The sequence below is a fragment of the Carassius gibelio genome, chromosome A6 (assembly GCF_023724105.1).
Source record: "Carassius gibelio isolate Cgi1373 ecotype wild population from Czech Republic chromosome A6, carGib1.2-hapl.c, whole genome shotgun sequence".
Lineage (NCBI taxonomy): Eukaryota > Metazoa > Chordata > Actinopteri > Cypriniformes > Cyprinidae > Carassius > Carassius gibelio.
Genome location: NC_068376.1, coordinates 19,087,136 through 19,114,264, shown reverse-complemented (window position 1 = coordinate 19,114,264; position 27,129 = coordinate 19,087,136). Strand labels below are relative to the sequence as shown.

General features: G+C 36.2%; 1 protein-coding gene across 2 annotated transcripts in view; it reads left to right on the top strand.

Annotated features, from left to right (window-relative positions):
* Positions 1 to 27,100, top strand: part of LOC128015622 (ribonucleoprotein PTB-binding 2) — a 53,251-nt gene extending 26,151 nt beyond the window's left edge. The window contains exons 3-10 of one of the 2 annotated variants that reach the window (XM_052599633.1): positions 4,257 to 4,729; positions 16,011 to 16,202; positions 20,972 to 21,092; positions 21,665 to 21,747; positions 22,302 to 22,400; positions 22,891 to 22,999; positions 24,144 to 24,457; positions 26,829 to 27,100. In XM_052599633.1, coding sequence (XP_052455593.1) covers positions 4,257 to 4,729; positions 16,011 to 16,202; positions 20,972 to 21,092; positions 21,665 to 21,747; positions 22,302 to 22,400; positions 22,891 to 22,999; positions 24,144 to 24,457; positions 26,829 to 27,005 — 1,568 coding nt within the window. In that variant the 3' untranslated portion in view covers positions 27,006 to 27,100. Of the gene's footprint in view, positions 1 to 4,256; positions 4,730 to 16,010; positions 16,203 to 20,971; positions 21,093 to 21,664; positions 21,748 to 22,301; positions 22,401 to 22,890; positions 23,000 to 24,143; positions 24,458 to 26,828 lie in introns of those variants that run through there. The other variant, XR_008183961.1, reaches the window with a different exon arrangement.
* Positions 27,101 to 27,129: the final 29 nt, after the last annotated feature.

Sequence of the window (27,129 nt, the reverse complement as noted above, 5' to 3'; positions counted from 1 at the left end):
ATAATTGACATGCTGTAAAGCAGCAGGGGAAGACTTGTTTGTGCTCTGCCGCTGAAGGCAGCGGGGGGAGGACACTCTGTCAAGGCACAGCCTGAAGGACCCAAACTTGGCCCGGTGCTGATGGCCTTGGTCTGCTAAGATATTGCAGCCATCTGTGGTAACGACACCCAGTCTGAAAGGAGCCTAACAAGCCATAATGAGCACAGTACCAGAGCAGAGCTGCGTTGTCTGCTCTTTGCCACAGACCTAGTTGTAAACTAAAACTAGAGTGATTGTATGTGTCTGTGTCACAGTAGCTAAATCCTCATTCACGGTGGAACAGTGTTTAGCATGGCAGAATAAGGAAATATTAGTTACTGAAATATTTAGTTAATTTTTTCAGGTTTACACCTGATATTAAAATGCGTTATTAAAATAGGATCTCAAGTGGACAATGCTAAATAAGGGATAATTACATTATGCTGCTTATTACACGGCTACTTGCCACTTAAGTAAATAATTAGATGAGAAATATTGATTTGATTTGAAATATTTGAATGCAAAGCTTCCGTGAAGACAGCAGTTGTGAGCAAGCGGCAAGTTCAAACTAGACGGACATTTAAGGGATATGGTGCAGTCAAACCACTTATTACACAACATTTTACCACATAAATAATTGAGACATTAAAATATTTAAGAAGAAAATGTTTTAAAATCTTACCAGTATGTTAGTTATCTTATAATCCATTACATTGTGCAAAACAATCATCGCAAAATGGCAACAGCAGCGTTTGTATGAAACGAGAGAGTGAGTCCACAATACCAGGATCACATAATTAAATAATTGTACTCAATTTTGAATGGAGTTTTAATTTTTTATTAGCTAAACAAACGCAAAGCTTCCACCAAAGAAAAAACTGTTCCTAAAAAGAGTACGGCACCGACTTCAGTTACCCAGATGAGCCTGTGTTATCAGCTTTTACTGGTTGTTATCGAGGGATAACATACCTTGGAGTGTAGAATCAAGTATTCCACTGAGCCGTGTAATAAGCACAGTTGTAAAGGAGATGTGAAAGTGATGTGACATTCAGCCAATTATGGTGACCCATACTCAGAATTCATGCTCTGCCATTAACCCATCCAAAGTGCACACACACAGCAGTGAACACACACACACACACCGTGAATACACACCCGGAGCAGTAGGCAGCCATTTATGCTGCAGCACCCAGGGAGCAGTTGGGGTTAGGAGGGTTACAATCCTAGGGTTAGGAGTCAAACTCTCTAACCGCTAGGCCACGACTTCCCGAATCGCAACAATCTCGTCCATATTTGACAGACTTAATCGAAAACACATTAGACCGGGTTGCTTTTGTTGTGTAGACGCTCATGTGGTTGAATGCATTTGAACAGCCACAAAAGCCACTTTGCTGGCTGAAATCGTAAGTTTGGTTTAAAAGGCGAAATATGTAGCACAAACTCGCGGTGTTTGGTGTAGTTTTGCGGCTATCAGAGCAGAAACAAAGCTGTTGCTTTCTATATCATTTTCCATTGTCTCTTCACATTCATAAGTAAATTGTGTGAGCGTATATCTCAATATTAGACTGGTAGATCAGAAAAGCTCATGCTCTTTTTTTATTTTTATTTTTTTGTGGACACTATGATTCAGAAACAGAAAGTTCAAAAGAACAGAATTTATTTTTCAATATTTTTTTTGTAACAATAAATACTTTTGTACATACATTTTACACATACTTGCTGAATAAGGTATTCATTTCTTTACAAAATATATTGAACAGTTGAGTTTGTGTTGCCACAGAGTTTTGGTCTGAAAAAAAAAGTCAGATAAATGTTTTTTTGATTTTTAGAATGGTAAACTATCCAATAGAGGTACAACATTTAGATGGTTTGTATGTTTTTGTTTTTAATCATCCATAGAATGTAAGTGTTCATTTTTGACCCTGCCTTCAACATTTCCAAAACCAACAAAATAACAGTCATGTTCCTCTCGCTCAATTTTTTGCTTATGTGCCAATTTTTACCAAGGTTTCTGACCCCTGATGTGTGTTAGATGGATATTACACTTATATTATGCATGCAACAGAGCAGTCTCTTGGTATCAAGATGTACAGTTATGAAATAATAGAATTTGGTACAGTTTTCTCATTGCCAAAGAAGTGAATTCATTGTGTAACTGGAATATGCAAATTTAGCCATTTAGTTGGAATGATGCATTATGAGTGTCGTGTGTGCTAACAGATACAAACCCATGCTTGTTTTAAATGCTGTGATCTTTCACACCATTGCTTAATAAATCTCAATGAGCTCTTACAGTGTGAGTAGAGCTCACTACAGTAGCTGAGTGAGTGTTACTCCTCCCCAGCATATTATCATCTCAGAGCTAACCGAAAGTCTAATGAGTGTAATAAGAACGGGGAAACAGCACAGACAATGCTCATGGGATGAGAAGGCTCAACACTGTGATATTAACTTTATAATTGCTGTAATTGTTGTGGCTTTGTTTTGTGATGTTTCTAAAATGATAAACATTCCAATCTGGACTCAAACTGACCACAACAGACCTAAAGAAGCCATGAAAGATCTGCAATAGACAGTATGTTATCTTCTATTGACAGCTGAACATGCTAGTTCCTGTGTAGCGCTGTGTAACTCCACTGTACATTGAGTAATTTTAGATGTCTCATGGCAGGAGAATTATAGGCTTTATGCTGTTACAATAAAGCCCCTCACCACACTACCCCCTCGTCTCAACTTAAAAAAACAACAACTAATAACCGTCACAGATTGAGACAAAGGCTATAATCAGGTTCCTGTGTGTTTTATCTTTTATTTTTTATTTTTTACAGGCTGTCTCAGTGCTGTCAGCAGCTAAAGTGGCTGTGATTTCTAAGATTATTGTGTTAACTGTTCTTTGTTTTCTTTGTTGGAAAAGAAAATGCCTAGCTGTGCTTCATTTACTGTAGTTAAAAGGAAGGGAGGGATAAGGGGGCGGAGAAGGACAAAAAATGAAGTATAAAAGAGATTAACTTCTATGGATCAAGGGCCTGTGTGACATTATTTATAATAGTTATGTACTATTTATTATAAAAGATTACTGTAGTTTTAAAGGTTTGCCACGGTATATTATAAAGGGCAGAACAGGTTAAAAGGCTGGTTATTTCCTTGGGGGGTGGAAAATATCCAATTAGTTCTTGCTTACCAATTTACTGGGAAATAATGCAACAGTCTCATTTACAGCATAAATGTCACAAACTGGGTTTTGCGCTCAAATGCTGGATGTATAATTCAAAGTAATGTGCGTAACATTCAGAATTAGATGTTTCACTAAACAAAATATTTTAGTCATCGGCAAGAGCGATAGACATAGTTTTCAACCATTTACACCCTGTTTTTTAAAATCATGTGAAATCCTTTTTGTGTTTTATATTGAAATCGACAGACTTCTTGTGAAGTTAATTACATTTTACTTGAATTTCATTGTAATTAAGGAATTATTTTATGACAGGCTCACTGAATTGGCCCATTTCCAGGAATTAATCAGGTCAATAAACTGAGAGCCATCTGCCAATCCAATAGGCAATCTGTAAAGTTTTTGCTTTTTTTTTTTTTTTTGTTATTGAGAAAGAAGACTGAGATTAATAATTTAGCAGTTGTTCTTATGAAGTCAGGATTGGCAGATCTTATACTTAATTTTGACATACTTCCAAGTGTAACGGATTATCGAAAAATAAATCATTTAAGGCAGTTCTGTGTTATCCATTGTTGATTGGATTTTAAGATGTGGGTGCACATTTAAAATCGAGGCAGACAAATGCGAGTTTTTAGAAATGTGGTTTAAGAACACTAAATGATTTAGAAAAGTCCTGCATTCATCATTAGAGAGTCTGTTGTTTTTATCGGAAAATTGCATTGGGATTTTAATTAAAAATTGTAAAAATAAAAATAAATAAAACATGCATGGATATGATTCACATTAGGATCAGTGCATTTAAAAAATATATATTTTGTTTATGATGAATGTGTATATGTTAGTTTCATGTTTTTCACTGACCTGTATGTAAAATTTTTCCCACTTGTTTTTGTTAGACTAAGTGTTACCATCAACTTTAGTTCTATCTAAAATCACTCACAGTATGTAGTAGTTCTCTTGTACTCTTGTTGCTTTTTACTTTTCAAGACCCATTTGATTTGCTGTTTGAGTGTTTTATTAATGTTTTTTTGTGTGTATGTTTGTTTATGTATGTGTGTCCCACTAGCCTTCGTAACCCTTCTAAATGGTGACCAGGCACAGGATGCCATCCAAACTCTGCACCAGACATCAGTCCGAGGCCGTGACATCACCGTCCAGCTTCAGCCCACGGACTCTCTCCTGTGTGTCACCAACCTGCCCTACACAGTCACTGCCAGCCAGTTTCAGGAGCTGGTGCGCTCCTACGGCAACATTGAACGATGTTTCCTGGTGTACAGCGACCTCACGGGCCACTCCAAAGGCTACGGCTTTGTGGAGTACATGAAGAAGGACTCGGCCTCCAGGGCACGGTCAGAACTCTTGGGCAAACCGCTGGGTGACCGTGCACTTATGGTGCAATGGGCTGACGTCAACCAGCTGACCTCTGCTGACCACCTCCACTCCAAGTGCCTATGCGTGGATCGCCTGCCGATAGACTTTGAAGACTCGGAGGAGCTGGCGCACATTTTTTCAGAAAGCTACAAACCCGTCTTCTGCCAGGTGAGATGTGAAATATGTTGGAAATAATTGTTTTATAGAAAAAAATTATTTTGCTATTTAGTAGAGTAAGAGAGATAATATTTCTTAGTCCAACTGAGAAATTATTTCTGTAGGACTACTGCAGTCCAGCGGAATGTGTTGGTTGCTGCCATTTGCAGTCTTTTAAAGAGAAAGTTTTTTGTGGAACACAAAAGGAGAAGTTTAGCACATTGTTTCTGGTGCTCTTTTTCATACCATGAAAAAATTGAAAAAGTAAAAAAAAAAAAAAAAAAAAAAAAAAAAATATATATATTTATTCCAGTAACAGCTGAAGTTCTTTTGATTCAGTAAAAAGAACCAGCTCATTAGAGCCATTCATTTAGGAATCCAGCCACAATGATATTTTTCATTCACATAAGAAATGGCTTATAAGAGTCTTATTATTTTTATTTTCAGTAATTATTAGATTACACTAATTGCTATCTATGTTTTTGTCTCCCTTAAAATAACTGCCCTATAAGACTCAGGATTCCGTGAGTGAGTCTTTTATTAAACAATTCAATTTGCTAAAAAGAACTGATGAGTTGTTCTTATTCACTTAAAGAAATGGTTCATGAGAGTCATCTGTTTGAGAATCTGACTGCACTGACTGCACAGAATTTTTTTGATTTAATAAACATAAGAGTCATTCTTTCAGATATATGACCCTGCCTTGATTTATTTCAGCTAAAATATGGCCAGTGTATGGTGGTATGGTGCTGGATTTGTCTAATTCAAAAAAGAAATGGCTTATAAAACTCATTTGTTTGGTATTTACTGTGGACTTACATATGCCTTGTATACAGTTGTTCACCTAAAAATTGCTCATAAGGGTAATTTGTTCAGGAATCAGATTACACTGGTAACATATTTCTTCATTAACATCATTTGGTTCTGGTATTCTTTTTTGTTTGTTTGTTTTTTGGAATACAACCTATGTTTCTGTTCCCTGCCTAGTTATTAGAGAAGTATTGACGACCTGATTGTGGCTTTAGAGGTTGATTTATTTTACCAGACTTGGTGATGAGGACTTGTGTGGAAACCCTACCCAGCCTTCACTTCTGTCTCCACTGTGTTAATAAGAGAGAGCTTTTCACCATGCATACCTTCTCCAGAAATCAATACCTCCCAGGAAAACTGCCTTTAAGTGCTAATGCAGGATACAGTTTCCTCAACCTCCATCCTAATCAAAACCATTAAAGCTAAAGGGCCTCACTGACTTTAGATCTACAGTTAGGGCCAACACAGAAGTCAATACGCTGTACCCTCTCAATCCTATTAAGCTTTGCAGTAGAGGTGTGCCATATCATACTGTCCACCATAATGCCGGTATACATTTTTACATCATAATAAAAGTGTCATATCGCGAATTCAATGATATAGCGACACGATGACAGTGTGCATGCAGAAAGCCGCGTCTGCAGCCTGTTTTTTCTCTTCTTGCTCTTGAACTGGCAAATACATACAAAATTGTCAGAATACCTTTCTTTGCAAGTATCTTCGAAAAAATTGTCAAATTAAATGTGTATCATTATATTGGATGTATTATCTCTTAAAGTGACCACAGCTAATTTATATTTACTTGTTTTATATTTATATTTAATAAATTAAATAGGAGAAAATCCCTAACTGCTCTTTACTGAATTACTTTGTAGTTTTAACAAGTATTAATCTATATTTCATTTATATAGTGAAGACAAAGCAATGCTTTTTGCATTTGATTATTTAGTTTCTGTACATGGACACCTACAAACTTGAAAAAAATTTCAACCTTATGACAATAGATAGATGGGTACACTTCAAATTAGGTAGTCTGTCATCGATGACAGTAGCTCATTGGAAAAGTTCAAAAGTTTTTGCACTAATAAACGCTGCTGCCTGCCAGCTGCAATCACCAATAAATTGTGGTTCCATGTTTTTCTTTTCTATATCGTTATAAATAAAGTTATTGCATATATTCTTGAATATTGTGTATAACTTTGAGGCTATACTTTGCAGCTGCACTAAACCCACACCATCTGCTGGGGTGTTGGGGATGCATCAAGCTTTCAGGACTTTGACCTCAAATTGCATCACATTGCTCTCAAGCCTCTATAATACTCAAGCATTGCTTCAAGAATCAATAATGGAGCTCTCTGATTATTGCCGCCCCCACTTCTGTACAGAAAGGAGATAACTTGATGTACTGCACAAGTGATTCAGCTCATTTCTGTGCTGGAGATGCCGGAAAATAATATGCAAAATGTGCCTCAAGTCGACAGAAAATGTCTCATCAGTATTTAGGGGGGGTTTAATGATCTAAAAGCTTCTTTCATAACTGCCTGGTGATTTGGAAAGTTTAGTTCTTCTAATCCTAGTTCTTCAACGCAGCTGTTTAGATTATTTCAGAGTTTGTTTGTTCAGTCCTTCTGTTGTAATAGCACAGTGGTTATCGAACATTTTCAGATTGATCGCTTTAAAAGTAAAACAAAAATAGCAGACCCCTTCACCTCCTCTAAGGAAATAGAATTACCCTTAGTGTATTGCTTACATTTTGAAATGGTACCACTTTTACAGTTTTTCTAGACTACTGTTTTTCTTGTTTTATTGAAATTAAATAGACTATAATTTAAGTAGTATTTTTTTTTAAGAGGCAGCTGTTCACTATTTATGAAGTTTAACTACACAACTTACATCCACTAATACATAGATGACATTATTTGAGTGAGACGACAGAAAAATTAAATAACAGATGAATGTTAAAGTAAGTCAAATTACTAAATAAAAAATAATAATAAGACATTTAGTGGCTTAAAGTCAAAATGATTTGGTCATAGTTCTCATTTATAGTTATGACCAGCTCATGTTTGACTCTCTACACATGATGCAGCAGTATATTTCTCAAAACCATTATGGTGTGAAATGAAAGGACACAAAACTCTTGAGTTTAGTTGGCAGGAAATGTCAGCTCCATTAGATGTGTTTGAAAATGCATCTTTTTTTTAAATTCTTTCTCACATCTCACCTCCCACTCTGTCACTCATTCATCTCGTAGCCCCCCTCCCTTCCGTCAACTCTCTTCCTTTTGCCTTTCTTTTTGAGAAAGACAGCAGCAGTTATGTTATTAGATGACTCAGTGTGTTCATGATGGGCATATTCTGACCCTGGCACATTTGATGGAGTCACAAACACATAAAGACTGACAGCTGGACGCACACACAGTGCATCTAGATATATTTAGGTGGATGTGAATTTTGGTGGAGAGTTTTGATTTTGTCATTGTTGCTTTCTGTTTTTCTTTACCCATTCCTCCCCCTCCCTCTCTTTGTCACTGTTAGTCTCTGTTTATCTCTGTGTTTTCCTTTCGACTGATATGAAGGCCAACGCATTTGCTGACCCGTGGCCTGACACATTCAGTAGAATTTAAAGGCTGTCATAGCACAACCACGAACAAACATGTCACTTTTTAAGACAACCTCCTTCTTGAAGATGGAATATGAAGATGCACACAGTATATATACTTTTAAAAATAAGTAACCATGAATGTTTAATGTATAAAAATATTCATATTGATCGCACAGATTAAGTGATGTGATTTTTAATGCTGCTGCAAGCAGCTGTAGGTTATTTGGAAAATGTAAACATCCATTTCGATTTTTGGATTGACATGCTTTTAAATTGACAATTTATTGTTTTGCTGCACATGCATTTTTGCACTGCTTTTATGTTTTTATTATATCAATTTGGGTTAGTGCCTGTGTTCAAGTGCATGTATATATCTGTTATTTTCTAGGTCTGACTTTTATTCCCAGCTTGTGATGTTCCCATCAGGTATATAAAGGTGTTACTGTGGCTCAAGTGGTAGAGCATTGCGTTAGCAGCGTAAGGTTGTGGGTTTGAAACTGTTAGCCTGAATGCACTGTAAGTTGTTTTGGATAAATGCGTCTACTAAATGCATAAATTTATATTATTTATTTATTTATTTATAAAAGTGAAGTGTTCAGCATAAAAAATTCAGTGCAATTTCCGAACACAATTTGTCTGTTTAGACCAGGGTAATCATACTATTATTTATATAATATTAAATTGTATTAATATATTGAATTTTAGTTTTAGTAGTTTTAGTAATTGTATGTACCTTTTTCTATTTCTTTTCTGTTTTCAATTTTTTCTGTCATTTTTATCCATTTCTATTTAGATTTTCTTTTCAATTTTAGTTCCATAACTTATAGCCTAGTTTAGACTTATTTTCAGTTAGTTCCAAAATTAGTTAGACAACATTTCAATTTTTTTCAATAAATATTTTATTTTATTTCAGCTTTATTTCAACTAATGAAAACATTTTATTTTAATTTTTATTATTTTCTTCTTCAAAAAAATAAAATAAATTAAAATAAAATAAAAAAACACCTAATAATTCTTCACACCTGAATATAAGGAGTTTTGTTTTTAATGTTTTATTTATTTGTTATAAATAAAATAAAATAAAATAAAATATATGTGTATCTTGTCACTTGATCTTATACCAAGTTACATAAGGAAAAAAAAAATTTACTTCACAACTGGCTTGACATTATGGTTTCATTCATACTACCTGGCACCCCCTTTTTTCTCTGAATCCCACTGGGGTCTTTTTATCGCTCTCAAAGGTCAGCCATTTATAAGAGGAAATAGAACATGTCCAAGCCAGAGGGAACACACCATGCAGACATCTGGCTACAATATTTGCTTTTGATGGAGTACTTTATAGTTTGGTATATACTGTTTGTGTGTGTTTAGATGGAGGTGGTTGCTGTATTGATTTCCCTAGCCTTAGATCAGAAATGACTAGCGTTTGCATGTCTCAGTGGGTGTATTCTCCGCCTCAGACCTCAAGCCCAAGTCATGACTCCAAAACCCTTTAGAAGGAAAAAGCCATTGTGTTTACAACTGTGACCAATGATCACATATTAGGATCCACTGAACGCTGGATTTTCAGAAGTATACAGTATATTGAAGTATTGCGCCATTGTTGCAGTAACCTTGCACAGCATGCTTGAATGATTAATTTATAAGTTGAATGCTGGTTTGTTATTGTAGGAACATCGACTTTACATTTTCAGTCCTTAAGCATGATGCTGATCAGAACAAACTGTGATTGGCTGCTTTACAGTACATGTCTGTCAGACTGTCTGTCTTCTTGGGCGGAGCTTGGGCAATGAAAGTTGGGATGGAGTCCAGAACTTCTACCGTTTACCACTTTCTCCTTACTGCCTAGTAAAATGTTTGTATATACAAAGCCAATAAAAAAAAATATGGAGTATCATTATTGTGTTAGATTTGTCAAGTGCCATGCAGGATATAAATTAATGACAGAATCAGTTTGGACCAGAGAGAGAGAGCTGTTTAACATTTGCGCAACTCAGCAGGTTTACTGAAATTATTTTATGCTCCAATTTGTCATACAGAAGCCTGTCATCATCATATACATACACTTCCTGTTTGATTTTGCTTGTCTGTGTGTGTGGTGTCTTTGGTTGTGATAAGAGCCCTGGGTGGTGACAGTTTCCTTGTTTGTTTGTTTTTTTCTGCCTTTGATATTTCATCTCTCTTTTCACCGTTTTTTTTTTTTTTTAAACAAGAGATTTAATGAGCTCATCTGGGGCTGTTTGTGTGTGTGTGTGTGTGTGTGTGTGTGTGTTTGTGTGTAAATTTTTGAGTCTGAATAGGTGGGCGTTTTGGAACAGTAACATGAAGGAAGCCCATAAAAAAGAAAAATCACAAATATTATCTTTTTTTCCAAAACTTTTTCCTAGACGGAAATGTGACTAAATGGAGAGCAAATGGAGACATTTTCTTATGTGTGCTGCTTCTTAGATTTAAATTTCACATGTACATCAGCATTCAAAAATGTAGAATTTTTTAAGGAAATCAGCAAGCATGCATTAAATTGAAAGTAACAGAAAAGACATTTATAATGTTAAAGTTTTTTACAAATAAATTATTTTGAACATATCTGTTACTTATCTAATTTATCTATTCGTCAATTTTTTTTTATCCCAGTTGCTAAAAAAATAAATATTATGCTGAACAGCTGTTTTCAACACTGATAATAATAAGAAATGTTTCTTGACCACAAAATCAGCATATTAAAATGAAGGATGGTAACACTGAAAACTGCTTTCCAATCACAGTAATAAATTACATTTTCAAATATATTAAAATACATTTCAGAAACACTGAAAAATCTTACTGACTCAACGTTGGAACGGTGGTTTATCTCAACTGGAGTTCTCAGTAGTGTCACAAACTGTGCTCAGATTTTAAGACACCATTGCTTGCAATCAAATTCTGAGGTTTCCATACTCTATAGATGTACCTGTTATTCGCTGATATTAGGGATATTTTTTTTAAATGTACCACATAATAGATACTTAATCATGGGCTTTAAAGGTATAGCACACGAATACAGGGGAAAAAATAACTCATTATTTATTAAAACATACTTTAAGGAGTGCTATCCTATAACAGAGGAAATCATCTGTTTTTGGCTGTAATATCTGTGAACTCAATCAATTCAAAGAACAATTCAAAGAACAAATGATCTGCATCAGGACACAGTAATTTCATTGCTTTGTTCTTACTGCATGGCAGTGATTGTATCATTTGCTTCTTGCTTCTAATTGAATTCTTCTAAATTACTTGGGAATCAAAAACCATAAAACAGAAAAACTGAATTTGGTAGGATGGAGCCACCTGCTACTCGAGTAATTACACACCCATTCAACTCTAGGTGCCGCTTTAATGAGTCAGTTTTCACAACTCTGGAAGTTTGGGACCAAAAACATCAACAGGATTTGTTCTATTTTTAATGATATCCACACATGTGCTTCAACCTTTATATTTTGTGCTTTTGGCTCTATTCATTCTAAGGAATTGCAGATGAAATATCTGAATGGCCATTTAAATGAAATGTAACTGCTAACTCCAATAAACTGATAAGCTATAGACGAGCAGTAGAATGTTCCTCTGGGAAGGTGGATTCTGGGAATGGTGTGCATTCACCGTAGTGTTCAATCAAATGGCCACACACACACACACACACACACAGAGACGTTTGACACTCTTCCAAATGAAGAATGCTTTTCCTTCTCTATATTTAGACACTTACATACGCTGTCCTGACTGCATTATAACTGGCACAGATAAGCCCGGGTTCCTCTGAGACATACCGCACCACTTATTACTGCCAAGGACGTACGGCGTGTGTGTGTGTGTGACAGTGTGAAAGAAATATCCAGGCCACACCAGTACACATTACAGAGTCTTGGTTTACTACATTCTCCCCACCATGTATGTATTCGTGTTTGTGCACATGCACATGTTTAAGGTCCCACTTTAAATCTGACTGTTTCCCTTCTTGCACCATCTTTTCTATCTTCTATCCTCTAATCAGCCCATCTTCATTTCACATTCTCTCAACATCCTGTCTCTTCTTCAGCCCTCCTCGTTTTCCATCTTCTTCACTGTCAATAGGACATTATCCATCCATTCAATCATTCACTCACTCTCCAGAGCTAGCCTCCTTCTCTCTCTCATTCTCTCATTCCTCTATCTGTCTTCCCTCAGGAGTCTCATTTCCATCAGAGTAACTGCCAATAGCTGATCAGTTTCTTCCACCCCCTCACTTTATAGAGTCCCTCGATTCAACCTTTATTCTTTATTTCCTCATCTTTCTCTTTCTTTCTCTCAGGCTGTAGAAAGGCTGTGCATCAGTGTTTACAGCACCACTATTCCGATGTTGTTAACTTGTGAATCGTGTGTGGTTCAGAAAGGAAAGTATGTGATATATTGACATTAAACAAGTTGGAACAATGTTCAGTTTATTTGTTAGGTAAAAACTGTCAGCCTGAATGCACTGTAAGTCACTTTGGATAAAAGCATCTGCTAAATGCCTAAATTTAAATGTAATTTAATTTTTAATTTTATTTCCACTTGATAATTGCACAGGTTGAAAAAAAAATCGAACAGCACAAAATGTAAACAAATCACTTGGTTAGTGCTATTCTTTGTAATGAATTAGTCTGGATCAAGCAAAGGAGTCATTGTTCTGATTCATAGACCGAACCGATCAAGAAAGAGACTGAGCAGCACAAAATATATAATAGAGCAAGTTTACACAATGCTCAATTGATTTGACCTTGCTAACTGCACAGATAAAAGAAGAAGAAGAAAAAACTGCACAAAACTTAAACAAATCTATTATTTATCAGTGCATTCTTCTTTCTGAATCATGGACCGAATCGATGAAGAAAGAGATTGTGCTGTGGCAGACAATGAATAAAATACATTTTAAACAAGTTAACAATGTTCTATTGGTTTGTCCTCGCTAAGTGCACAGATAAAAGAAATCAAAAGCACAAATGTGAACAAATCACTTTATTAGTGTGATTCTTTGTAATGAATCAATCAGAGATTGTGAATCAGTCTGAATTAGGAACAGGAGTCATTGTTCTAAATCATGGCCCAAAATTATAATGAAAGAGATTATAAAAGAAGCAGCGCACAATATATAATACATTGACATTAAACAAGTTAACACAAATAAATGAAAAGTATAAAACAACAAAACACTTGATTTGTGTGATTCTTTGTACTGAATCAGTCAAGTCTATAATTAAACACAGGAGTCATCATTCTGAATCGTGGACTGAATCTACTGAATTTAAGGTCAGTGTTTAGAACATGATTCAGAGTAATTAAGATATGTCGCTTTAAGACAAACATGATGAAGGAGTGGATAGAGGAGGCTGTTGGTGGAGATGTTTTGATGAGGCAGCGCCAGACTCCCTTGAGGCCAATTCAACAAAATGACGCACATAGATGAAAGGCAACACCTCACCACACATATGGAGAGTGTGTTTGTGTGTGTTTACTCAAGCTCACCTTGTAAATGCTCTTGATTCCTTGTGTGGTTCCTCATAAGGAATGTGAGATTAAAAAAACACTGCCTGGTAATTGTGCTGGGAATTAGAGTATCTTTACCATATTTGCAAGTAAGATTGTGTGCATATGCAAGATTTTTTATAGTAAGTCACTTTAAGTCGTGGCCTAGTGGTTAGAGAGTTTGACTCCTAACCCTAAGGTTGTGGTACTGTTAAATAAGTTTGTTTTTTCTTAATCGCGGGCTTCATCTTTCAAAATAAATGTTAAGACAGTTAATAATGTCCTTAATAATGTTAATAATGTCCTTAACCAAGAGCTTGTAACACTCCAAAGAGAAAAGGAAAAATTTAAATAGCATCATATGACCTCTTTAACATGTGTCTTGTGTATAGGTGTATAGGTCCCAAATATTTTGTTACCTAATGCAATAACGTTCATATATCTTAAAGTGTGGCTTAAGTGACCATGGTATTTTGGGGGGGGCTTTGCATGTTAAAGATGTTGTAAGTGTAAAAAGTTATTCTAGTTCATTTTTAACACATCATTCATTTCTTTTTTCTTTTTCAAAAGTAAAACCAAAGTCAGATTTCTCTTAACCCCCTCTAGAGTCATGGAAAGAACTATAAACAAGGAATTGACTTGACTGCTAGAACACAGCACATTCTCCCACAGACAGAGTCTAGTTTTAGATCTGGACACTGCTGGATTAATGAAAGTAAAAAAGTAGGTTATCTCTTTAGACTGTACACAAATTCATGATCAGCTTCAGTCCCCTTTTAATTTCATATGAAAATGGTGGCAGACTTCGGCTCATCCCCGTCTTTCAGCATGTCAATCCGTTGACCGAGAAACAGTGGACAAGGTGTGTGTTTATCGATAGATTGTAATAATATCTGCATCTGTGCAGTTCTTTGTCATACATACAATTTACAAAATGTCATGGGGGAGCAATCGGTTTCCCAGCTACTGTAAAGTTTTCACTGTGTTCACCTCTCATCACACCACAGCTGTGTAAATGTAGCGCTTAACAAATATGAACACATAGGCTACTTCATAAAACTATCATGTTGCTATTTTCATTTGAAAATTGAACTTTCGATATAAAACATATTACAGTGCATGTGGCATTACCTACCATACAGTCATGCACAGAAATGATTGAAGACAGTAACAGACCAACTTGAGCACAGAAAGTTGTTTGTTTAAAAATGCAAACAGTACAATTTTGTGTTTGGAGAGTAAACAGGTGTGTGTGTGATCAGGAAGTCTTGTATTTGGCTTATTCAGTATTTAAATGTTATAACGATCTAGCTCATGCAATACAGTGGAATACTGCAATAGGTTTAGTACACCACCCTTACCTATTAGTCAAACATTATTTTAGTTTATCAATTTATTATTATTTGTTATTACTACTGTATACCCTCATTGGGGGTTGAGCCCCCATAAAATGAAAATCCTAGGATCACCCCGGTAGATTTTATTTCTATTCTATTTTATTTGTCTGATCTATATTTTGGTCTTTTTTTGGTATATTTTTTTGTTTTGGACAACTTCCTTATATCAAGTAATATAAGGAAAAGGGAGCTAAAGAGCTAAGAGCTAAAATTGTGTTTATATAATAAATATATACAGTGGAGACCAAAAATCTGCAACCTCACTGAAAATTTGGGATTCAGAACCAAATGTAAACCTTTAAATAAACAAAGTTTTAGTATTCTTAAAAAGTTTATGCAATATAATAAACAATGTAGAAAGAAACCAAGTGCATAGGGAATATTCTACAGTATTTCTAGATCACTAATCAGATAAGCAAATTTGAAATCCTTTGTACAGGTAATAACAATAATAATAATTGTAATTATTATCATTGTTGTTGTTAAAGCATTTAAAAAAAACAAAAAACATTTTGAATAGTGGTCTCAAATGTTTGGACCCCACAGTATCAATAAACAGAAATGTTTATTTTTGCCTCAAGGAAAAATACTCAATAATTAAACCTCAATTTCTGTTCTAATATCAAAGTAGTGCTTTCAGTGCGGTGGGGTTTTATTTCTCATGTCAGAATGTCACAATCATTAACCACATCCTGTAGCTGCAGGCAAATCACAAATCAACACCAGAAGACACAGATCAAGGCTCTGCACAGCCCAGCCGAGCTCATATCCACAGATACATTTTGTTTCCATTATTTAGGATGCATCCATTTTAATGAAACAGTAAATTTTTGGGTTTCATAAAATAATCATCCAGAGATGATCAGAAAATTGGATTGTAATTATGTACCTAAATCACACACCTTTGGCAAGAATTGTTGATTTTTGAACACAGTATATGTGTGTGTGTGTGTGTGTTGCAGCTGGCTCAGGATGAGGGAAGTCCGGTGCGGGGTTTCGCTGTGGTGGAGTATGAGACGGCAGAGCAGGCTGAAGCCATGCTGCTGGAGATGGACAGACAGCTGATCCAGGGTCAGGAGATACGTTTGTCTCTTTGTCCCCCAGGAACCTCTGGACGCAGCACTCTCGCCGCCCTCATCGCTGCTCAGGGTGTGGTGAGTGATGTACACACTCGTGAGGAAAAGTCACTTTCTCTTAAGCGCCACATAACAAACAATGAAAGTGTTTCGCACATACTGTATTCATCCAGAAGCACGTGCATGTGTGAAACAGCAGCGTGACAGTTTAATTACAGTATTCATACAAACCCTGCTGTTTCAAACATCTCCAGATCTCCGCAGCATTTCCGAGGCCTGAAATAAACTGCATGGCTATTTTCATCATGCTGGACAGACCCACATAAACCAGCAGCTGGTCCTGAAGACAGTGGCAGTGGTGTTGAGCATTAACTGATATTCTCCAAAACACAGGTTCTCTTTGATGTTTTGTTAGAACATAGTTTTTTTTTTTTTTTTTTTTTTGACAGTTCACACTTTGTGTTCATTTCTTTTCAAATGTAGGAGTTAATTCTGTAGACATATATAGTATATTGCTAGCAGAGCAGGATGTTACATCTAAATATGAATTGATTTCAATTTTCAAAATGCAGCTTTTTGCATGTGGTGGACAATAAAAAAAAAAGTTGAAAAGGTGGAATGTTTACAGACCAAATGAAATAGTTTTATGTACTATTTGCCTTGTAGTGTTGGTATTTGTCTTATTGAAACAGGTTAATTGAGCAGGACATATCAAAGAGCTTCACTCACAAGCATTTCTAGGGTTTACAAAGAATGGTGTGAAAAGGGAAAAACATCCAGTACGCGGCAGTCCTGTGGGCGAAAAGGCCTTGTTGATGCTAGAGGTCAGAGGAGAATGGGCCGACTGATTCAAGCTGATAAAAGAGCAACTTTGACTGAAATAACCACTTGTTACAACCGAGGTATGCAGCAAAGCATTTGTTAAGCCACAACACACACAACCTTGAGCCGGATGGGCTACAACAGCAGAAGACCCCACCGGGTACCACTCATCTCCAGTACAAATAGGAAAAAGAGGCTACAATTTGCACGAGCTCACCAAAATTGGACATTTGAAGACTGGAAAAATGTTGCCTGGTCTGATGAGTCTCGATTTCTGTTGAGACATTCAGATGGTAGAGTCAGAATTTGGCGTAAACAGAATGAGAACATGGATCCATCATGCCTTGTTACCAATGTGCAGGCTGCTGGTGGTGGTGTAATGGTGTGGGGGATGTTTTCTTGGCACACTTTAGGCCACTTAGTGCCAATTGGGCATCGTTTAAATGCCACAGCCGACCTGAGCATTGTTTCTGACCATGTCCATCCCTTTATGACCACCATGTACCCATCCTCTGATGGCTACTTCCAGCCGGATAATGCACCACATCACAAAGCTCGAATCATTTCAAACTGGTTTCTTGGACATGACAATGAGTTCACTGTAATAAAATGGCTCCCACAGTCACCAGATCTCCACCCAGTAGAGCATCTTTGGCATGTGTTGGAACGGGAGCTTCGTGCCCTGGATATGTGTGTGTATATATATAGATAGATAGATAGATAGATAGATAGATAGATAGATAGATAATAGCCAATAATTCAAATGTGCAAGTTTATTGGTAGTTTTTGTCAACTTTTAGGGATACAAGAGCATATACAAATTTAAAGCTAAAGACCTGAACCAAAAGCAACAAAATTGCTATTTTGATTTCATGGGGTCTTTATGCAATGCTTTATGTTTTCCATTCCTTTCTGCATTCTGTTGCTTCTCTCTCTCTCTCTCTCTCTCTCTCTCTATAAATTCCCCATTTTCCTGCAAAAAATGTCAAGTCAAATGGAGCAAATGCAAGCTGACATTTCTCAGGAAGTCCACCCCTCTGAGCCACAGGCATCTCTGTGCTCTGTCTGTGTCAGAGACACGCCTACCCACTCATCCACAGACTGTGAGGGCACAAGCTTTCCCCTCATCTGATGGGCCCTTGCGCTTGCGTGTGAGTGCAGTCATATAATTTTAGCATTCCTTGGGGACTAGCAGGTGTCTGCTCTTGTCTTCCTTACTGGTTAGTACTGTAGAAATTCATATACAAAACTTCAAATGTTACGTGCCTACAAATGTCTAAAACTTTGCACAGTACTGTAGCTTTGCAGATTTCTTGAAGTGCCACAGTTCTTCTGAATTGAGTCTATCTCAGTTTGTTCTGTTTCTTCATGTTATTCCAGACAGACTGGATGATGATGGTGAGATCAGGTCTCTGTGTAAAGCACTGGCTGCTTTCAAACTCTTTATACAAGCAAAATTCTCTCAGGATTATTGCATTTAATGGTAAAAATTATGTTTGGGAATGTAAACTGATATTTACTGCTTACACACTACAGCAAAAGATAGAAATAACCGACTTAAAACCATTTTTTGTCGGTGAAAATACTAGTGGCCTAAGACTTTTGCACAGAACTGTATTTAGACAAAAGATATGTTATTTTGGTTGTTTGTTCTTGTTTATTGCTTTTTTTACATTAAAGTCAACTTTATGCATGTTTAAAATTTTTTTTAATGGCTTTAAAATAATAAAAAATATAATTAAAGATGACAGTTCATCTTTACAGTTATAAATTAAAATGAATTATTTTTTATTATTTTTTTACTGTATAATTGTAGTTATAATTTTAAAATAATATTTTATAAATTCTTATATATATATATTGGATTGAGGAACCAAAAAAAATCATAATATATATTTTTACGTGGCTTAATTTGTTTTGTAAATAGATATATTTCTGAGTAGATATGTAGATAATAGATATTTCATGCTTAATTGTGCCTATTAAAGTGTATTGTTCAAGCTTCTGTTCACTGTTCATTTTATCGTTCTGTTCTATTTTATCTTTCATTAAATTGCAGAATGAACATTTAGAGCTTCTCCAGTGCAGCAGTAAAGTATTCACTTGACATTTTCCTGTAATTATGTTGGAAACCACTTATTATGCAGAAATGACGTAACATTTAATGTTTTTACTTACATGCACATTTTTATTGTTAATCCAGAAGACACATGTGATGCCAGTATCTGTATCAGTGCATACCGAATTCTTTTATATTACTTTATATTATACCTCTATACAACCTTGGCTTCACCCATTCCAGTATGAAAGCAGTCTGTGTGAAGGGGAGTAGTAGTCAGCAGATGGAGTTGGCATGCGGTTGGGATGGATCCACACCTCTAGCAGACATCAGAGATCTAATCAGGAGTTCTGCATGTCTGCATGCGTCTCATCCAAGCCAGCAAATACACACACACACACATACTCACTTACCACTGGGACATGAACATCCCAGATAAACATTTGACAAGACATCAAATATGAAAAGGAAGCTCAGCAAAAAATACATAAATAAGATTGTAATGAGTGGGGCAGGGCTCAGAGACGTGGCCTGGTCCTCTCTCGTCCGTCACGGTCGTCGCTCCAGTTTTATATCCTTCCATCTCCTACATGGGACTCGAGACCGGTGGTGGGTCGCAGGTGTAGCTCATCTCCAATCACTACACCTGGTCTCACTCCTCGTTCCCGCGTCTCTCGGCCCCGCCCCACTCATCACAAAGATAAAAAATGTTAACCCTGTACTGCCTACTGTATCATATTTGATATTCAAGTTTCTAAGGCCTTTAAATTAGCAGCATGATAAAAAATGTTACTTAAAAAAGTGCACCGTCTATTAGATGCCTTCTGGCATATGATTGATCTTTTATATTTTTTAAGCAAATAAAAGGCCTTTTAATATAATTCTAGATTTAAAATTAAAAACTACAGAGCTTTGATAATAAAACAAAGCATACTAAGACATATTATTGGCAGATAGAGAGTGACAACTGATGTTTATATACATTTTATGTAAATAGTCTGCTATACTGTCATAAAGATCTTATGGATGGATGTATTAGTAAATGGTCTTATGGAAGATCTCATGGAAGCATGAAAAAAAGAAACAATGAATAGGGACTGAAGACTTCAAACTTCAAATATGAGGCAAAAGCTATAGAAAAGTATCATGAAAAATATATATTTAATTCCAGTCTATCTACAGTAGGATAGATGTAAAGATCTACTTTCATAAATAAAAGCTTTTTTTCAATGTTAAAAATATCCTTTTATTTCAAGATATTTCTAACTTTTGATTCCCAAGTAAATTATTTAAATAGATTTTTCATTTATGTTTAGATTTTTTTTATAAAAAGGGGCCATATGACATTGCTAAAAATAACATTATTTTGTGTATTTGGTGTTGTGCAATGTGTTTATGTGATTTAAGGTTCAAGAAACAAATTATTTTCCACATAATGTACATTATTGTTGGTCCTTTATGCCCCGTCTTTCTGAAACGCGTAAATTTTTTACAAAGCTCATCGTTCTGAAAAGCGAGGTGTGTGCTGATTGGCCAGCTATCCAGTGCATTGGGATTGGCTGAATACTTCCTCAAGCATGTGACAGAAATGTTACGCCCCTTTCCATGTTGTGATGCTGTGTCCGAGTGCGTCGAAGACAAAAACAATAAAACCCGTTACAAATGAGGCATTTCTTGCATCCAGTGGTGACATAACTACTGATTATAATGACTTACATTGTCTTTTTACACGTTGCGTTGTGTATTGCGCTGCGTAAACATAAAACCATGTCTGCATTTGTGATCGGAGAAACAACAAGCGCTACGCTACACTGCTCAAAACTCACGATTGAACCATCATTGGCAAATTCTTTAAATATAAAAAATGTACTTACAGGCTGTGAGTCAGAAGTGCCAGACAGTTTGCTCAGATTTTTGTATCGCGAATGAATTCATGTTTCTTTCTTTGTCATCTGTGCTCCTGTAGATGTTGAGCAGTAAGAAAGGTTTACTGCCTGAACCCAATCTGGCCCAGTTCCTCAACAGTATGACCAATCCTGCTGCGCTTCAAGTCCTTATGAGACCCTACCCTACCGCCAAACGTGGAGGTAACGCTCTCTCTCTGTGCCTCTCTTAAGTTTCTCTTTCTTTATTCATTAGGAAAATAATTTATTGAGTATTCGTGAATAATGTGTTTAAGTACTTTTCCAGACAAACAAAAATGTGTCATGCGAGGATTGTAGATTTTGAGATGAAGTATCATGCTCATGCTTCTGCATATGTGTGAGTGTGTTGGCTGTGATAACTAGCACTGTAGATTCTGAGCAGATTTTTCTCTTGATGAAAGCCTAATCATATATTAAAATGAACTTTTCATTGGGCGGGAGAATAAATGAGCTGAGGAAGAAGTGGAGGCCAGAGCTTAAAGAGAACACACAATTACAACACTAAATATAGCACATGATTAAATGTTAAACTTCTCTACCTATTCCGGAGCAACTTGCCATTAGTGCTGAAGCTGGAATTTTAGAATGACAAGATCATGGGCCACCAAAATCAACCACATACTTTCTGCTGTCCATCTCTCTTATTTTGAGGGCTCGTCTTTATTTGTTTCTTTCACATTGTTTGTTCTCATATGCTGACCACTCATTTCATTCATCTAATGGTTTCCCACCAGGAAAGTTCGGTCGACCTCACAATCTTCCCTTCCTGCGTCCGCCATTGACTGCAGCACTGCTACAGTTGGGAAAAGCACAGCAGGTACTCATTTTCTCTTTCTGCCACTCGTAGGAATGACTTAAAGGGATGGTTTACCCAAAAATTGAATTATGGCATCATTTACAAACACGCAGAATCTGTTGGAAGCATGTTGGAAACCAAACAGTTTATGGTAGCCATTAACTCCATAGTATGGGGTGAAAAATACTATAGAAGTCAATGGCTTTTATCAACTGTTTGGTTACCAACATGCTTAAAAACATATTTTTTGTGTGTGTGTTCAGCTGAGGGAAACTCATACGGGTTTTGAACAAGTGGAGAATGAGTAAATGAAGACAGAATTTAAATGTTGGAGTGAACTGTCCCTTTAAGGAAGCTTAATGTCTAAAAGTTCACAGAGCCAAATGTGATCTTCGTTGAAACACCCTAGAGAAATAATGTAGATTCTGCATTAATGGATAAAAAAGGCTATAGTACAGCAAAAAAAAGTAACATTTTAGAGGGAAATATGTTACAGAATAGGCTGCTATCTCAGAAATAAATAGAAAAGAATAAGGATGCTTGTTTAACATGCATATCTCTCTTTCTCTTATCAGAGTGCCATTCTAGGAAATGGTCTTGTTCTCCAGAATCTTCTTCACATGCAGATGGCCCAACAACAGCTCTTACAGATCAAAGACAAGCAGATCACTAATGTGAGGGTCTGTGTGTGTGTTCACTTGTCTCAAACATAACCAGAACAAAGAAATACATCGCCACTTTACTCTTACCTGCAAACACTGCATAATTGAACAGCCTGAAATTGTGTTCATAGTTCTTTTTGCAAGGATATTATTGGTCTGCATTAAAATCTGTTGTAAATAATGAGAAAACTGCAGATTTTGTTCAGAAAAGCATCATTTATTTTATCTAGCAGTATTAGAAGCATGCATCTTACTGCCATTCTAATGCAAATTTGAGGTTCTGGTTGAAGAATTATAATGCTATCCACAGGGAAATTTCTGTGAAAAAAAACAGAGGAATTTGTGCAACAATAACGCTAGCATAAATCTTCTTTTATGCATCTGTGCATGTATTTTGTATCTATAATTTTATCTGTGTGCACTTCATCGTTCACTTGCCACATGACCTTGTTATGGACTGTCTGCCTCTTTTCTCTTTCACCGCTCTCTTATTTCCCTTCAGGTTCCAGGTCTTTTAGGCGACCCTTCCCGGCTGCTCCTGCAAAAAGTTCTGGGTCTTCGAACTCCGGCAGTTCCTCTGGGGAAGGGGTTGCTGGGAGATTCTCCCACAGGTGAGAGCTTCCGGTTGGGTGGTCAAGCTCGCAAACCGCAGGCCTGGTCAAGAGGTCTCATTCGCTTACAGCAGGGAAAGACATTTGCAATGCAAATCTTCAAAATGTTAGAAAGCCGCATTATAAGCAGTTTGAGGCAGCCGCTTCAATCAGTATTTTTTCCTTTTTGCTTTTATACAGCCCAGGGGCGAGGCCAGAAAGGTTAAGGTGGGTGGGCCTACATAAAACTGGGTGGGCAAAGTGTAGCATAGGAAAACTGCATATCAAATTGTCAACAGAAAATACAGCACAAAGATTCAATAAACAATACAACTAAAACATTGAATAAATACATTTTAATTTCAACATTTACTAATACATAGTCAACAAAGATTAATTAATACTGTACCAAATGTATTTCTCATTGTTATGTTAGTTAAGGCATTGCCAAATGTTAACTAAATTTTACTGTATGCAAATCAATACCTTAGACAATGGAGCTTTGCAGATAATCTCAAAATCAAGTGTCTCAGTTCACGTTCAAAGGAGAGTAGATATCGAGTAGAAATGAGTGCAGCTGCAAATCCAATATATTCTTTTTAAAATCTAAATGGTTTGTTTCACTATTTTCAAATGCAACTTTCAAATTTCAAATCACGTCGTTAACATAATTGTGGGTGTGGCTAACTGAAACTGACCAATCATTATTTTGACAAGTGTATGGTTAGCACCTATAGGAAGTGGGAAACGTAATAAACTGCCTGTAATAGAAAAATGAAAACTCACATAAAATATATTTTAAATTAAATATATGAAGTTAAAGGGAAATTATACATTTATAATTATTATATTTTAATAAATAACATTCATCTGGAAAATTACAAGCTTCTCACTGGGTGGGCCACAGCTGAAAATGGGTGGGCCGTTGCCCACCCGTAGCTTCGCCTCGGATACAGCCGTGTGTGTGTTTGTGTGTGCAAAGTCTGGTATTGGCATTCATGAAAGCATTGAAGAGTATGCCTTTGTGCAGGGGCATTTCTATTTGAATATCAGTGCTATGCAGGTGTAAAATTATTAAATTATGGTTCTCCAGAGTATGCACTATGTGCACTGAAAGCGTAAGCTTTTTTATTACAGTAGTTTAACAAAGTTCTCTGGTCCGTAGAGTTGGGCCATGACTCTTCTCCGCTCACGTCCCAGAGTGGAAACTCTGGGGCTGGAATGATGTCACATGTACCTGGACGTTCACATGCAAGTTCCATCGGCGAGCAGAATGGAGTCACTGCGACATGCCTGGCTCCGGAGAAACAGCCTGCACCTCCAGGAACCATATGTGGCTCCATAAGCTCCCAAACCCAACTGCAAAACTTCCTCCCTGGAATTAACGCACCAAGTCTGGGACCTTTGCTGGGGAATACTACACACAAAGCTCCAGCAAACCACCACAGTACAAGTGTGCAGACTAGTACATCTGTTACAGTAAGCCTGATTTTCTTTTCTTATAGAATATAAATATATAAAGTTTGGGGACAGTATATATATATATATATATATATATATATAACTAAAGACTTATTCCTTATTATAAAAAATTATAATTCAAAATAATGTTGTTATTTTAAACTTTCTATTCACCAAAAAATCGTTAAATCTCCTTAACTGTATCACGGTTTCCAAAAAGTATCACGCAGAGCAGCTGTTTTCAACATTAATAATGAAAGGATATGTTAACTGAGCTCCAAATCAGCATATTAGAGTGATTTTAGAGTGAAATAGTTGTATTAAATTGTAATAATACTTTGACTGTATTTTTTATCAAATAAATGCAGACTTGGTGAGCATAGGAGACTTCTTTCAGAAAAATGTTCTTATTGACATCAAACATTTTCATATATTTCATTGTTTATATTTTTATTATGTAAATATATATTCAATACAATATGTATTTATTGTTGACAACAATAATTAATATATGTTAATTTTTATATAATAAAATACATTAAAAAGTTATGAGTACCAAAAGTTTTTCACCAAACACAGAAAAGTACTTGCTTGTAAAAATACTTATAATTCTGTCTGAAGTGCTTCTGTCGGCCTCCTGGAGCTCCGTTTCCATTGTTCTGTCTGGAGGTGTCTTTATTCAGACACAAGCACTCAGCCGCCTTGTAGAGTTCAATACAGACTCTGACAGAGTTCTGAGCCCTAATGCCAGACCACTAGTGCTGCAGGCTCTGATTACTCACTACATTACCCTACACAGACTAATGGAGAGCTCTGTCTGCTGTGTGACTGTATTGGAGATGAAGGCCAGACTCTGTGCCAGTAGTTTTCCATGGGAGCTCTGCTCGTGCATTGCTTTTTATTTGTGGAAACTGTGAAAGAAAAAACGAAGACTTTCTTCTGTGATGTTTAGAAAAATGTCTGAGCTGCACTTTTCCATACCGTCAAAGTGGACAGTGACAGAAGTAACGTATGGTTTCTAAAGACTTAGAAAGTTGCAGACGGGTTGTATAGGCTGCTTTTATAATGCTTTTTATTTGATGAATGTAAAATGGCAACGCTGCCTGGACAAATAACTTCTTTTGCACTCCATGAAAGAAATAAAGTTATATGCATTAGAAATAATTCAGTTTAGGGAATGTATTTTAGAATCTACTGAAAATCAGTTTAAAGAAAATATATTAGGGCTAATTAATTTAATAAATTACACAATATGCCAGTTAATTAATCAGTTTGGGCTAAGAAATTACTCCCCAAATGATCATTATTGTGTTAAATAAGATCACTGTGTATAGATATTACAAAAATATAACTTTAGACAGAAGTATTTTAATTCTACATATGAATTTCAAACTTTTAATGCTACAATGTGGCCATAAGCTTGTTTTCTAAACCTGTTTCTGAAGTGCCATTTAGGCATGTTTACACGGACTGTTCAGGGGTGTCTTGAATACATTTTAACTGCAATTAGAATTGCATTAATAATGCTTTAAGATTAATGGCATTAAAATAAGCATTACTGGGTTTTAAATAAAATTGAATATTGAAATATGAATATAACAAAAAATTTAACAGTACTTTAAATTAAAAGCAATAACCACCAGTAGGTGGCGGCAAGTAATTCGGTTTTGTCATACAGATTTGTCATACAGTTATACAGTCTTTATGAATGGGTCACTGAATCATTGGCTCACTCGATTCGTTCAAAAACATGGATTCATTCGATATTGAAACACCACTGTGTTGCTCGGAAAGGTAAAACTGTCCTGCTGTGGCTTTGTTTCATACTATTTTCATTGGTGAAACTGAGCAAAACCAGTCCGTACTGACAATGTTGTGTATAAAATGTAGCACGATATTATCTTCTTGTTTATTGAAGTGTTTTATAAGATTTGCAGTTGTGTAGATATTCAGGAAAAAAAAAACCAGCACTTTTTCTCATGTAATATTGCTAACTATATCATATGATAGAAATATAAGATATAAAAAACCCATACCGGGCATTTTTGCCCTCATATCTTATTTATTTACTACCATTGCTAGCCCACTTTTCACTGTTCAGTTAAATCTCTGTCAATAAAATCAAGTCCCGCTCTACATTATTTCAAGCTCAACTGTCAGTTTCACTAAAAATACATCACATCGCATAAGTTAATATATTTCAAACGATTTTTCATTTTATTATAGCTGCATGCTCACTTATGGAGAAGTAGGGGAGATTTCAGTCTTACTGTGTGGTCTATATGCGAGCTCGGTGATGTACTAGATTAGCAGCTGAAATGCTGTAGCATATTGTGTTGTTGCTCTTTTCACCCCGTCTCTCTCTCACTTTCTTTGTCTGTGTCTATAGAGTCAGTCCAGTTGTCAGACATCTCTGTTGGGAGACCCCCCTAAAGAAGTGAAGTTGCCTTCCAACCCATATCTAAACCTGGCTAGTGTGCTTCCTGGAGTGGTACTACAAGGTATGTGCACGATCAGAAACGCACACACTGAAGATGACTCCCTTCTGCCAGACCTTGGAATGTAGCTCTTCTCTGTCAGCTTTCTATTTTCAACTGTTAATGTGTAAGACTGTCTTGTCTCTCTCTGCTCAAGGCCACAGCCAGACGGGCTGCAGCCCACACCAGCAGAGAAGATAAAGAGTGTGTGTA